This window comes from Tripterygium wilfordii, chromosome 22, assembly GCF_013401445.1.
Source record: "Tripterygium wilfordii isolate XIE 37 chromosome 22, ASM1340144v1, whole genome shotgun sequence".
In the NCBI taxonomy this organism is placed as follows: Eukaryota; Viridiplantae; Streptophyta; class Magnoliopsida; order Celastrales; family Celastraceae; genus Tripterygium; species Tripterygium wilfordii.
The window spans coordinates 5,074,715-5,087,329 of NC_052253.1; the positions used below are offsets into that span (position 1 = coordinate 5,074,715).

Here is a 12,615-nt window from a genome sequence, read left to right on the forward strand (position 1 = left end):
AGAAGGAAACCAGAAACTGTACAGCATACTGGTTAGTAGTAAGCAATATTAGTTAGATTCTATATAGGACTGAAAAAAGAGAGGAAGAGACTGTGTGACTCAATCATTAACTTTCGTCTCATACAATAACATAATACCAGAAAATGAAAAAATCTCTGCACTGGAAGTACATTTAAAACTTGTTGGCCAAATCTAGAATACCTACAGAAGGAGAAGGCAATGATACACTACTTGTAACAAGAGAAACTTGTATGCAGTAAACACAACACTATCTTCAACGCATGCAGAACCAAACATTAAGTTCAATAGAATCAATGAAATTGAAAAGAAGCTATAAAAAAAGGTCACAAACTCCAGCAGAAAAATGCTTTTGAGCTCATTCCAAGTAAATTTAAAATCTAAGATTACAAAACTTCAACATTTAGGCCAATGGGGTAATAGTACAGTTTAAATAATCTAAGATGAAAGTCATCCAATATCCTTGGTCAATTCCAAACTGAAACTAGAGAGCCTGCTGTTTAGATCTTTAGCCAAATCTTCCCTGCCTGACTTCTGTAGGTGCTTCAACACTTTTCTATACACACGATAATATGGTCTTACATCTTTATCTATCATTTCATACAAAATATCCAGGGCAGCAACCAGATTTCCTCTTTTGAGATGAAGACTTGCAAGCAAGCTGTAGTTCATATTGCTACAACATTTGTACTTCTTGCTTGAATCAACCACATAATTGTAGGCTTCCTCATATTTTCCTGCTTTGAAATACTCCTTGATAAAGATGGCGTGAGTTGTAAGCCGAGGTTCAACACCCCTCTTCTCCATTTGGTCTAAAAGACGAGATGCAATGTCTAACTTTCCAGCCTCGCAAGAGTGACATATAAAAATCTCAAAGGTTATTGCATCTGGAGGACAAAATCTTTCATCCATGTCTTCAAGCAGTTCAGAAGCCTCACCGAACTTATCATTCTTACATAAACTACTTAGCATGTAATTATAAGTCTGCATGGGTGGAGGACAGTTATCCTGCCTCATCTCATTAAGTATCCCTTTGGCTCCATTGAAATCACACCTTCGACACTTTTCCCTAACCAAAATATTGTAATAGGATACCCTCCTCCCTGCTTCCTTGATAACAGAGAGGGCCATTTCAAAGGAATCCATGGCACTAAGCATCTCGATCAAGGCAACGATCCCCGAAGCTCGAGAAGACCCTCCAACTTTTTCCAACACATCAACCACTATCTCAACAGATTTCTTCAGTGATTCGTTACTTGAGACCAGGACAGGCAAAAACCTAAATGCACTTTTGTTAAGACGAAAACCTTTCATTCTAGTAAAATCATTTAAAAGAGATTGCATTGAACTATAATCTCCTGAGCAACCACAATTATCAATCATTAAACTGCAAACATCAGAATTACTGTAGAATTCCGGCTGCCAATGTCTAATCCAATGAAAGAATCGCAATGCAGACACCTTCTCGGAAGTCAAGACCTGGAAAATCTGAGTCACGGTGGCAATAGATAGATAAACATTCATTGAACTTAATTTGTTCTCTAACTCACTATCACCACTTCTAATCAATTCAATAATCTGGTAAACATGTTTCGAAGTAGCATACATTCTAGTCCGACCAATCCCAACTTCCTTCGATGTAGAACTTCTAATAGAAGATGTTGAATACCATCTAAAGCACGAATCACTGTGAATACTAAAAATACCGGGATTAGAAAAAACTGAAGAAGTTGCCCCATTCGAATGAATCAAGGATAAACCTTTACAACCACTATACCTATAGAAATGTGAAAATTCTAAAGAACGAGGAGATGGGTTTGATTCAGAGAAAATTGCGGAAGAACCAGTTGAGGGATGCGAAGTGTGGTTTGTCTCGGCTTGATCCGTGACGAATATTGCATTAAAGGAGGATCTACGGGAAATTAGAGTTTTTGAAAACGGAAATTGAGAGCAGGGAGAGAAAAGACTGTGACTGCAGTTCCATAAGTACCTGAGCTTCTTCTTGGTGAGGTTTGAGAGTTCCATTTGTGCTACGAAGTTCTCGACGACGGCATCGACAGAAGGGTTTGCAAGGACGACAGAGGCGTTTTCAGTCCTTTGTAGAGTCGATAACAGGAGATTATTTTGTTGGGTTGTGGGCTGGATTTTAAGAGATGGGCTTGGCCTATGATCAAATCGGGCTTGAACCCAATTACTAATAGAGTCGAACTCGAGAACAAACTTGAGCTTCGAATAAGCTAGTTGTTCGGCTCGGCTCGATTACACCGGCGGGTCTCTCTCGAATATTCTAAATTTTGGTGGAGGAAAATAACCCAATATAATAACCGAACGTTAACAGTACGACGTGTAGACGTCTTGAACCAAAAACAACAAAAAAGCAGGAAACAGAGAAAGCAAAGTCGCAAAAGGCGAAGGAAAGAAATGGCGTCGTTCGATCAAGCTCCTCCCGGCGATTCAAAGTCTGGAGAGAAGATCTTCAAGACTAAGTGCGCTCAGTGCCACACCGTCGACAAAGGTGCCGGTCATAAGCAAGGTCCGTATCTTTCCTTCTTTTCTTTTCTTTTCTTTTTTTATTTTTTATTTACGTTGTGGATCCGCAATTCGTTGACTAGATCTGATGTATTGGAACGTTAAACTTCTCATTACCTTTTGTTGTCGAATTATTTGATGATAAATATTGGAGTTAGCGATTATATTGTGTTATTGTCTTGCGTTGTTTGGATCTCTGTTACGTATATCTTTTGTGAGCATTTATGTGCGATTATATTGCGTTATTGGCGTGCCTTGTTTGGATCTCTGTTACGCATATCTTTTGTGAGAATTTATGTGAAGTAATTAGTAGATCCAACCTAATATTAGGGCGATACTTTGGTTTTATGCATACGAGTTCGTGTTTCCCTTTGTAGAATGTATGTAGTTTGATTCGAAAGTGAAAAATGAAGGTTGGAAATATATATTCTAGGTTTGTGCTTCTTTGTATATCAACTGCGAAGAACTTTATTTAATCAAAAGCAAGATGCCTCTGATTTGGTTTTTAAGGAAACATATTACGTAGCTGTTGATGATAAATCTAAGGAAGAGAAAGGCGTCTCTGATATGGTTTAAAGAAGCATATTACATCAAGTAGTTATTGATGATAATACTATAAGAGGTAATGAATAAGCTTGTTTGAATGTTATTTTTTTTGGAAATTTTCCTGCAAGCGATGTTGTAATCACTCATGCATGATCTTTTAGTTTGATATGGTTTAAAGAAGCATATTACATCAAGAAGTTATTGATGATAATAGGTACGGCATAATCGTGACTGAATGTTTCTTTTTTTGGGAATTTTTCTGCAAGCGATGTTGTAATCAGTCTTGCGGTCTTTTAAATTGGATTGAACTTATAACTTCAAGACTAGAAATATTTTTAAATTGGAAACTTCCCGGAGGATTAGGAGTTAAGTGAATGTGTAGGCTTCTCTTTTAATTTGGATTGAACTTGTAACTGGAAATATCTTTAAATTGGAAACTTCCCAGAGGATTAGGAGTTAAGTGAATGTGTAGGCTTCTCTTTGGAAACAACTTTAACAGAGAAAGTAAGAAACAAGGGGACTATTAATAATGATTGAATAGAAACAAGACCAATGATCTCCGAGGTTGAAAAATCTCTCGATATGTATTAATATGAAATGGCTATTTACATAGTCTTAGAAGTCTATATGTATTAAGAGTTGCGGCAGCTCTTTTGAATCACAAGTCACAACTTGATTATTGATGAAATCTAAGCAGTCTTAAGTGATTTAGCCCCGTTAAATTCACATGCTAGTAACATGATTTTGTCGGAATATAACTCTTAACCTAGCCTAAATTAGTGCAAGTTCTTTGGTGGAACTGGATGTTGTAGTAGAAACATGCCACATTTATTAGTAAGAAAATTGGCTCTGAAACCTTTGTGAATTGGCTTTCTGATGTCGATTATTCAAACTTTTGAACTTCAGGACCTAATCTGAATGGCCTGTTTGGAAGGCAGTCTGGCACAACCCCCGGGTATTCTTATTCTGCTGCTAACAAAAACATGGCTGTTAACTGGGAGGAAAAGACGTTGTATGATTATTTGCTGAACCCCAAGAAGGTATGATTCATTGATGTCTTCATTCTCAATGTTATATTTGTAAATTTATGGTGTGCCTGTACTGTTGATTCACTTGTAGCACTGTTGCTACTTGAACATCATGTATAGCAGTGCCTGCAATGACTCACAGTATAACAAGTCAGTGATACATGAACTAGGTTTGACTGTTTGGAGGGTTAATGCATTGTTTTTTTTGTAGTAGTCGTAAATTCGTTTACCTTTATTTGTTTTGAAATGAGGAAAATCAAAAGGATGTTTTGTATTGAGAATCAGTTGTTTATGAAAATTCTAGTCTTGTCTCCTTGAGGGTGCCAAGATGACTTTGCTTGTTTAGTTTGATATCCATGTTTTCGAACCGTGATTGTGTATATGTTGTTCACTCTTAGATGCTTATTCGTGTTGCAAGTGTACGTTGCTAACTGCAATTTTCTTAATGCAGTACATACCTGGAACAAAGATGGTATTCCCTGGATTGAAGAAGCCACAGGACCGTGCTGACCTTATTGCTTATTTGAAGGAATCCACTTCACCTTGAAACAAACCTTTTTGCATATTCGAAGGTATCACTTCACCCTGAAACAAATAAAGGCAAAATTAGACCATCTAGGTCGGCCATGCTCTTTGCACTATGAGGACTCGCTAGTCATTTTTTTTGGAAGAGGTTACTCTTTGGGGAATGTAGCATTTGATTTAACTAGTTAATTGACCTCATGCTTGATGATATGTTGGTGAAGCACCACTTCTTGCCAATGATAAATTCTTTTTTGGATTTTTAATTTTTTAGTCGATGTTTCGTTTTATTGTGATATTATGATGAAAAGGTTGTGTGATGGGGTTCGTCTTTTTTCGCTTCCGAGTAGGCCCGCCCCCGCCCCGGCCCCGGCCCGTTGCCACCCCTAATTTTTAGTCGATGTTTCGTTTTATTGTGATATTATGATGAAAAGGTTGTGTGATGGGTTTCCTCTTTTTTCGCTTCCGAGTAGGCCTGTACAAAGCTGGGGTCAGGCCGTATTTGGGCCAAGCCGAGAGGGAAGTTGAAGCCGTAAATGGGCTGGGTCCGTTTATTGGCAAATCTATTTGCCTAACTCCGGCCCGTGTGTTGATGTGACTTGGGAGTTGAAGTGTTACGAGTCAGAGTTAAGGTAATTGGGCAGAGCGGGCTGCAGAAAGCTAGGGCTGGGCCGGATTTGGGACAGGCCTGGAGAAATGTTGAAGCCATGAATGTGGTATGAGACGGATTGTTGGGCGGATATATTTATCTATGTCCGGCCCATGTATTAATGTGACGGTTAAATTTAATCGGGCCAAGTAGGATGGGCTTGAACAAAGCTTTTGGTATTCGACTCCTGAGTCCTAAACGCTAATCGAGTTTAACCAAATTGGGCCTTGCATCAAACATAAGGTTTTCCTTTATAGAGTCCAGCCCATGGGCCTCATTACCTGTCCAAGCCCCCCAAGAAAGTAGGCCGGGCCAGATAGACCTTGGCTGAAATGTTGCCCCATATTTTCGAGGATTAACCCACCTAGGGGAGGACAACAATTATGTTTTTGCCTTCGGCTGTAACAGGTCATAACTTCCAACGGATGGATTTTGGTTTGCATTCATTTTGAGAAATTTTATGCCAGTTACAACGCAATTTCAGGCCCATGTCGTTCAACCTAGCCAAGGACGCTGCCAAGAATTTGTGTTTCCTTTGGTTTTCCAGTAATACGCCTGAGTTGCGATCCAAATCAATAAGAAAATAGAGGGGCAAAATTAATTCAAATATGGAGCATTAAAGGGATAAGATTTTGGAAAGAATCTGTAGATCCACACTTTGTTCTATTAAAATCAATTGAGAGTTGATATGACCCTAGGGTCATATTGGGTATTTTGGGGTAATTGACACATGTTTGTCACGTGGGTTTGTTTTGCTTTTAAGGGCAAAGTCGGTTTGTAGCGTCTCAGACAGCATTAAATCTATTGCATATTAGGATGACTCATAATTAGTTCCGAGGATTTTCACAATTCTTACTTTCCAAGCATAATAATGCCCGGAGTATGTGTTTACCAGCTTGCGTAGACATGCATATAGCTATAAACAGCAACTGTAATTGTTCTGTTCACGTACATAAACCTTTTGTATTCTAGGATTATGACGAACATAAGCTTTCACGCACGGCCAAGTGCGGTTGAGAATTGGCATTGTTAAGTTCTCTTACAGCGACCTGAGGACGTGGTAACTCAACAAGGTTGAATGGTGAGAGTTGTGATAGGGCCTCAAACATTGAAGATGCTTTTGTGTTCAAGAACAAAATACAACTCCAGAAGGGAAAATTAATCAACTGTAATGATAGCTTTGACATAGCTCCCAAAGCATGATCGCACTATGTAGCACATAGGCACCATTATATGGATGGTGTTGGTAACAAGTAATTATCAAGAACCTAATTCAATTTTGCAATTGTGAAGGCCAGCGTATACCTGGTATCTGCAACATGAAGTCAAGTAGATATTACTACGTTGTATATACTTACCACTTACACGTTAGGTGTTTTTCTGTGCCATATATACAAACCTCAGCTCCATGAGGCCCAATACGGTTGCGTGATATGAAGTTGAGTATCAGTGTTGCAAATTCATCAGGGACGTCTTCCTGCAATCATGTCAGACAACTTCTCAGTATTAAAAAACAGTCATCTTCTAAGTATTGAAAAACAGAGTCAACTTCTAAGTATTAAAAAACAGAGTCAAAGAAATAGGAGTATAGCATGCAGGTATGGACCTGTATAGCATGCCCAGTATGTCTGACAACCACCATTTGAAACTTCCCTTGCATTTGACCAATTGTGAGAGTTCTGATGCAGAAAAAAGTGTGAGCAAAGTTGCAGAATATCAACCCTTCATATCCAATACTATCATCACCAACCTTGACAAGGGCTGATCGTAATGCTTTAAGTGATTGGTAAAATTGAGGAAATCCATTCACTACTTTGTGATTCTGTCTTATAAAATATTGTAGAATGGAGATTACTGAACAGAAGTAGATTCAGTATATTGCTAGCTTTTCCTGTGAAAGGTGTGTTTAACCAAGACTATACTTGATTTAGCATTTTATGGCAGGAATTGACACACATTATTTAAGAAATTATCTGAAACCACCTATGTGATTTCACTTAATGGTTAGAGGCATTGAAGAAGTTCCTGAAACCAATGATTCCACTCCAAAGTTATACCAGTATACAGGCAAAGTTTGGATTGCTAATGCGGTTAAATATTAATATCTTGATCACAATTTTAGACCCCAGTTGATAAAGTTCATCCAAACTTCATAATATCTGTCAGTAAGAATATTATGCTTGTTATCTTACTCCAATTCGTAAAGGTTTCATGCAAGCACAAGTAAAATTTCGTTAGAAGAACAAATCATACCAGAACATATTATGATGACCTTAATTGACCAACAAAATAATATAAATTTTCAATAGACTACTGAAAGCAAGTTCAGAAAATAAAACCTGTCCAGTCTATCTGTCCCTGCTAAAAGCAAGAGCTTTGGCACAGGAGATGATAGAAATTTTTCGGAAAGTCCTTCATACCTGTAAAATAAGCTACTGATCATTATCTGATTGGGTGGCCAAAGCCTTTGTGCGGAAAAAAATTTGCTTGATTCAAAACCATTTTCCTCAACGCCCAAAAAATGTTAAAATAGAAGATGTGGAATAAGTCACTTCCTTCAACAGTTATCAGGATTAGCTTAATATACTCAAGCTAAAACTAGATATAACACCAACTAACCTAGGTCCTAGAACAAAATCAGGTTTAATTAAATGAGGATGTGCAAGAAATAGATCTGAGTGAAGTATCCCAACTATTTAAAAATTGGAAACTTATTCAGAAGTTTTAATTGCAGTAGTAAGTAGTAACAGAGAGATATGCGTTGGTGCCGTTTCACAAAAGAGAGCAAGAGGATAAAAAAGTTAATACCAGCCTTTCCAATATTGTTCAGTTTCTTCCAGCTTTGCCCGGTGAACATAACTACAAGATAAAGTGGGAGTACTATCACTTACTATACAATAATGTCAGTGAGAATTACACAAGACAACTTAAGGGCTGTGAAATGGTTGAAGTTTTTAAGGAGTAACGATATTGATAAAAAGCGCATTGATTCAATTGTATAAACTTAAGATAATTCTGCTTAACATAACAAAAGTAATTACCATTTCTTTGATTCATCATACTTTAATGTTGTAGGAATCGACACACGAGCAGAATCAATGTTGCTTAGAGATCCACTCTTAATGGTCCACTCAATCTGTGTAGAAAATATATTCTATAATGTGTTATGGCTTCAAAAGTTCAAAATGAACACAAGCTTAGCTCATAAATATCAATTCAACATTGCAGCTTCTCACAAATTATCCTAGCTGACGATGATGTATGGTAGAAGGTGCAACATGAAACTTTTAAGTTCACTCCAACTCCATAACGATCAGTAACAAAGTATAATAGAAACTAGATCTTTAGTCATTAGATGTAGCAATTACATATCTGATAAACCATATCCAAGAATCAGCAGCAAACAGAGAAAAACAAACATATGAAGCTTTTGAAGAATGAAGGAGCCACAATATGGGAAGTAAAAATTGATTCAACTGCACCAACGTTTCCTCAAGTCAGTTTGAGCTATGCTATGGTCATGGATATTTTTTTTTCCCAGGGTGGCCAGTTTAATGATTTCCAAATTTAATTGTATGAACGTTAAGACGGAAACTTTAGTACCGCTTTCTCAATGCTAGAAAAGTGCTGCATCTTGCTCGAGAGGATTTTCTGCATATGGCTCAATGACGCCATAGCAGTTCCCTGAAATTCTTAAAGACTGTCAGTGCTCATGTCATTAATATGCAAATCATCAGAGACAACAATGAAAAAGGCTATACTATATATGCCAAACCTCAACAACATCCACAACAACCACTCCTGCCAAGCTCGGCAATTTCTTCATGGCAGCAACATGCACAGCAATTGAGCCACCCATGCTGGTTCACAATAAAGTCAGACAGAAATAGTTTAGACAAAGACAATATTGATTGATACATGTATAATGTGATCTATTAAAACACAACTATAAATCTACGATCCGATCTAATGCAAAAATTTTAAGTGTTCTTGATCTATCAAAACAAAACTACAAATCTATGATCTAATCTAATGCAAATTTTTTAAGTGTTCATCTGCATACTACTTGTTTGCTAAGGTTATTCACTTTGCTACGGTGCTTATTATCCTTTAATTGCTTATCATAAAAAATATCAATAATTGACAGTACTTCCATTTTCCTGTCACCTTTATTGACACCCTACATCAATGCTAGAAAGGCAGTTCACACTCTGAGGTTTATAAAACCATTATAATTCCAAGTCTTCCATTTAATTAGAGATTCACCCCAGGGCTTCATCTACTTCCCCCAACTTACGTTTGGACCAAAGAGTGAGACTGCATCCCTCCAACCCAGGGGTCACAAGATCGAAGTTCAAACCATGAAAAATATTGCTCGGTTAGGTTCCCTAAAATTTCCTTTACACCACCACTGCAGAAGCCTGGTACACTAGGTGTTATAACTTATAATCATTTTACCTAGTTAGGCCCATTTAACCCATTACTCTTCCTCCCGATTTCTAGCAAGGGACAACATAAAGCTAAACCATGAAATCCACCTAAAGAGTACAAAATTGTATTCCGGTGAGATACTGAAATCTAAAGTCCAGTTCAAGACCCAACATAACATTCACTGATTATGATTTAGCCTATGCCTCTGCCAACCACATACCTACAGGGATTTAATTTGGATGCACAAGAAAACTAGAATAAAACCACCGAAACAAAATACGGCTATCATGAAACCATAACACATCATAAAGTTTGGGAACCAACAAAAAATAAAAGTGGTGGTCATAGTCATGGCACAGGAAAAAGCAATCTGGAAGTCACTTAAGCAGAAATCACTCCATAAGAGAAAGAAAGAGACCTAAGTGGTTGGATAATCCACGATGATTGGTGGTTTTGTAGTTATCATCTTAAAAAGAAACCGCGAATGTAATGCAGTATAAAGAAGTTACTAAGGAAAGTAACAGATCAAAAGCACCAGACCTGTGGCCAGCAAGCACAATTGCAGGAGGAGAATCCCCATATATTGCTTTCAGTACAGCGAAAACGTCATTACACATAGTCTGCTCATAAAACACCGGGTATTAGTGACATATCTTTTGAATGTAATTTTAAATGTGGGTTTCAGCAACAGATAGAGCGAAAGCATACTGACAAAAGCTATCAAAACTACCAATGAAGATGCAAGTTCAGCTAAATATGTAAACCATTATCAAGCATAAGTACCTCAACAGATAGGTCAAGATCATTCTCCGTGGTTGACTTTCCATGTCCTCTCAAGTCCATAGAAACAACTCGAGCTTTCTCCTTAATCATTTCGGCTGACAGAGCAAATGAAAGCCTATAAAAGAAAGTAAGCATTGGTTATAATTTCACAATTACAAATACAATTATAGACAAAGTATAGCCTTGCCTCTGTCCATACTGAAAACTTAAGATCTGTTAATTAAACACCAGCAACATTGGATATTCTAGTTCAATGACAGTATTTACCACAGTAGATGGTACAAAAAGTAATGAGTTCGGTAAAAGCACAAAGTAACTGACAATATTAAATGAACAAATTATACCTCCCCCATCTACTATTAATCAAATTTTCACTAAAAAAGGGAATAATAATTAATGCACAGCAAAGAGTATATTAACCTAGTTAAGACTCTTACAAGAAGAACAAATTAATTTCTTGTAAAACATAACCATTCAAGAATAGAGGAATAAGCATCTAACATCAACATCATCCCTAAAGTATTTGTTCTAAAAAATATGTTGGGGTTGGCTACATGAATCTATATGAGACATTAGAAAGAATGCACGACATGAATTTTTGTTCAGCGTTCTTCATTCTTATCAAAAGCTACACTCTCAACTGATCCTATAGAGTCCATGTACTTTATTATCAGGTCCATACGTCTTTTTAGGTTTTCCACTTCACTTTTAAGTATCCCTTACTTGAATTTTTTAAACTCTACACCGGACTACTTTCTTAACACACAAACCATCTAAGCTGATTTCCTCGAATCCTATCTTTGATTGGTACTTCCCCAGAGCTAGATCGAATAGTCACATTTCTCAACCTATCTTCCATTGTTTTTGCAGCATATACAAAGATCTAAATCATATTTATAAAGTACTTGTGGATAGGTTGAGTGCTTGATGATTAGTGAATACATTACTTACCCAGAATAACCACCTCCGTGCAGACAAAACACAACTGGTCCTTCAGTTCCTGCCATATAGACATGAAATACCTATAATGATAAAGGAAATTAGAATAGATTATCTAAATGCAAAACATAGGGAAAGAGAAGCGTATGCGATCATATGAAAACAATCCCCAACTAACATCATTTGTGTCTGGGATTTTAATATCGTCCTCTTGATCAAAGTAGTCCTTCCAATCCAAAGGTGAGTATTTCTGTAAAGAACTCCTGCATTCACGTTTGAAAGAGAAATAGAAGTCACAGTTGGTCCTTCAAAAGCCACAGTATCAGCATGTCCGCATGCATATCCAGTTATCTACATACAAGCGCATCAAACATACTAGAGAAACATAAACGCGTACCAAATCAGAGCGAACATACTATCCAAAAGACAACAATCGTAAGAAAGAAGAAAAAAATAATAGAAATAAAAAATCAGAAAATCGAAATTGAACATGCTTTGATCGAGCAGCACGGAAAGTGAATGCAAGAATTGATAGAGAGAGGTTCCTTTTGGTTCTTTTTAGCGGGAGCGAGCTGAAGACTCACTGAGTGGGAGGGCGACGAGGGACAGAAGCAAAAGCAGAGGCTACTTCTTGTTGTTGCTGTTGGTTGTTTTGTTCTTCCGAACTTTCTTCGGGAAGCGCAGCGAGATTCGACGGCTCCATTACCACGATCGCCTTCTCTCTCTCCCTCTTGGAATTCAGAAATCGAAGACAAAATGTGAACAACGGCGAGCGATCTCTCAACGTTTTTCTCAGATTTCGCCAGTGAAGTTCGTTATTGGATGGGTTAATGGGCCTAGATATCTAAGTTTGCTAGTGATTGGGTTGTGGACCTACGCACACACTAGTCTGACGGTCTGACAGAAGTATACAGATGGGCCTGGGCCTGGTCCTGGGTCAGAGTTCTTTGCACCAGACCAAACAGGTCAGACAATTTTGGCCCGGTCCAACGAGGATTAAGCAGGATTTATTTATTTTGCAAGGGTTTAATTTGAGTTTTAATATACACCCATATAATTTCTATTTATGTCCAAAAATAGAGAAAATATAATTAATCATAGTGCATTTAGGATCAATGCATATAAATAAACCATTTCTCTTTCTCTCCTTTTTTTCTTTTTCCCTTCTTT

The 12,615-nt window shown here is 37.5% G+C and overlaps 3 protein-coding genes across 4 annotated transcripts; 1 reads left to right on the forward strand and 2 right to left on the reverse strand.

Moving 5' to 3' along the window:
- Positions 1-468: 468 nt before the first annotated feature.
- On the reverse strand, positions 469-2,043 carry LOC119991427 (pentatricopeptide repeat-containing protein At1g18900-like). Its single transcript, XM_038837783.1, has one exon. The coding sequence runs from the start codon at positions 2,041-2,043 to the stop codon at positions 469-471; it is 1,575 nt and encodes a 524-aa protein (XP_038693711.1).
- A 313-nt stretch (positions 2,044-2,356) lies between these two features.
- Positions 2,357-4,909, forward strand: LOC119990424 (cytochrome c). Of its 2 annotated transcripts, none has more exons than XM_038836327.1 (3): positions 2,357-2,551; positions 4,000-4,137; positions 4,573-4,631. In XM_038836327.1, the coding sequence occupies exons 1-3, from the start codon at positions 2,440-2,442 to the stop codon at positions 4,629-4,631; spliced, it is 309 nt and encodes a 102-aa protein (XP_038692255.1). In that variant the 5' UTR covers positions 2,357-2,439. The 2 variants fall into 2 exon arrangements, with proteins under 2 accessions (XP_038692255.1, XP_038692254.1); XM_038836326.1 differs by having other exon boundaries at positions 2,362-2,551; positions 4,000-4,133; positions 4,573-4,909.
- A 1,357-nt stretch (positions 4,910-6,266) lies between these two features.
- LOC119990422 (protein phosphatase methylesterase 1-like) lies at positions 6,267-12,241 on the reverse strand. Its single transcript, XM_038836324.1, has 13 exons — positions 12,030-12,241; positions 11,624-11,708; positions 11,458-11,528; positions 10,507-10,621; positions 10,264-10,343; positions 9,068-9,152; positions 8,896-8,976; positions 8,334-8,428; positions 8,101-8,151; positions 7,632-7,712; positions 6,899-6,971; positions 6,692-6,769; positions 6,267-6,604 (listed from the first exon to the last, which is right to left on the reverse strand). The coding sequence occupies exons 1-13, from the start codon at positions 12,146-12,148 to the stop codon at positions 6,566-6,568; spliced, it is 1,053 nt and encodes a 350-aa protein (XP_038692252.1). The 5' UTR covers positions 12,149-12,241; the 3' UTR covers positions 6,267-6,565.
- Between the last annotated feature and the right edge of the window lie 374 nt (positions 12,242-12,615).